The sequence below is a fragment of the Macrobrachium rosenbergii genome, chromosome 55, assembly GCF_040412425.1.
Source record: "Macrobrachium rosenbergii isolate ZJJX-2024 chromosome 55, ASM4041242v1, whole genome shotgun sequence".
In the NCBI taxonomy this organism is placed as follows: Eukaryota; Metazoa; Arthropoda; class Malacostraca; order Decapoda; family Palaemonidae; genus Macrobrachium; species Macrobrachium rosenbergii.
The window spans coordinates 36577190-36578441 of NC_089795.1; the positions used below are offsets into that span (position 1 = coordinate 36577190).

The window sequence follows — 1252 nt, forward strand, 5'->3', positions numbered from 1 at the left end:
AGTGCAGGTCCATGAGCACTCGGCCGGAGGATTTGCCTCTTATATGGCAGATAAACGTTCCGCTAAAGCCTGCGGCAGTTACTTTAGATCTTGCAGCAAAGGAGCGAAAGTGTGCCACATTTATGACATATTTTAGACACTTTTAAAAGGCCTGAGTTACGGGGTTGAGTTATGACAGGTTCGCTTGTATTGGGTTTAGAGTTAGTACCGCTACTGCTGGTCATGGTTGTTTTTGTACTGCTACTGGAGGCTGTAGTTGTTTTTGTACTGGTACTGTTGTCCGTGGTTGTTTTTGTACTGCTACCGTTTGCCGTGGGTGTTTTTGTACCGCTCCTGTTTGCCGAGGTTGTTTTGTACTGCTACTATTGACCATGGTTGTTTTTGTACTGGTAGTGTTGGCCAAAGTTGTTTTTGTACTGGTAGTGTTGGCCAAAGTTGTTTTTGTACTGGTAGTGTTGGCCAAAGTTGTTTTTGTACTGGTAGTGTTGGCCAAAGTTGTTTTTTACTGGTAGTGTTGGCCAAAGTTGGTTTTTGTACTGGTAGTGTTGGCCAAAGTTGATTTTGTACTGGTAGTGTTGGCCAAAGTTGTTTTTGTACTGGTAGTGTTGGCCAAAGTTGTTTTTGTACTGGTAGTGTTGGCCAAAGTTGTTTTTGTACTGGTAGTGTTGGCCAAAGTTGTTTTTGTACTGGTAGTGTTGGCCAAAGTTGTTTTTGTACTGGTAGTGTTGGCCAAAGTTGTTTTTGTACTGGTAGTGTTGGCCAAAGTTGTTTTTGTACTGGTAGTGTTGGCCAAAGTTGTTTTTGTACTGGTAGTGTTGGCCAAAGTTGTTTTTGTACTGGTAGTGTTGGCCAAAGTTGTTTTTGTACTGGTAGTGTTGGCCAAAGTTGGTTTTGTACTGCTACTGGAAGCCGTAGTTGTTTTTGTACTGCTACTATTGACCGTGGTTGTTTTTGTACTACTACTATCTACCATGGTTGTTTTTGTACTGTTAGTGTTGGCCATGGTTGCTTTTGTATGGCTACTGGAGGCCGTGGTTGTTTTTGTACTGCTATTGTTGGCTATGGTTGTTTTTGTACTGCTGCTATTGGCTGTGGTTGTTTTTGTACTGCTACAGGAGGCCGTAGTTGTTTTTGTACTGCTACTATTGACCGTGATTGTTTTTGTACTGCTACTGTTGGCCGTGGTTGTTTTTGTTTTGCTTCTGGTGAACGTGGTTGTTTTTTGTACTGCTACTGTTGGTGGTGTTGTTTT

The 1252-nt window shown here is 42.2% G+C and overlaps 1 protein-coding gene across 1 annotated transcript; it reads right to left on the reverse strand.

The window, feature by feature from the left end:
• Positions 1-502: 502 nt before the first annotated feature.
• Positions 503-973, reverse strand: LOC136835787 (uncharacterized). Its single transcript, XM_067099643.1, has one exon. The coding sequence runs from the start codon at positions 971-973 to the stop codon at positions 503-505; it is 471 nt and encodes a 156-aa protein (XP_066955744.1).
• Positions 974-1252: the final 279 nt, after the last annotated feature.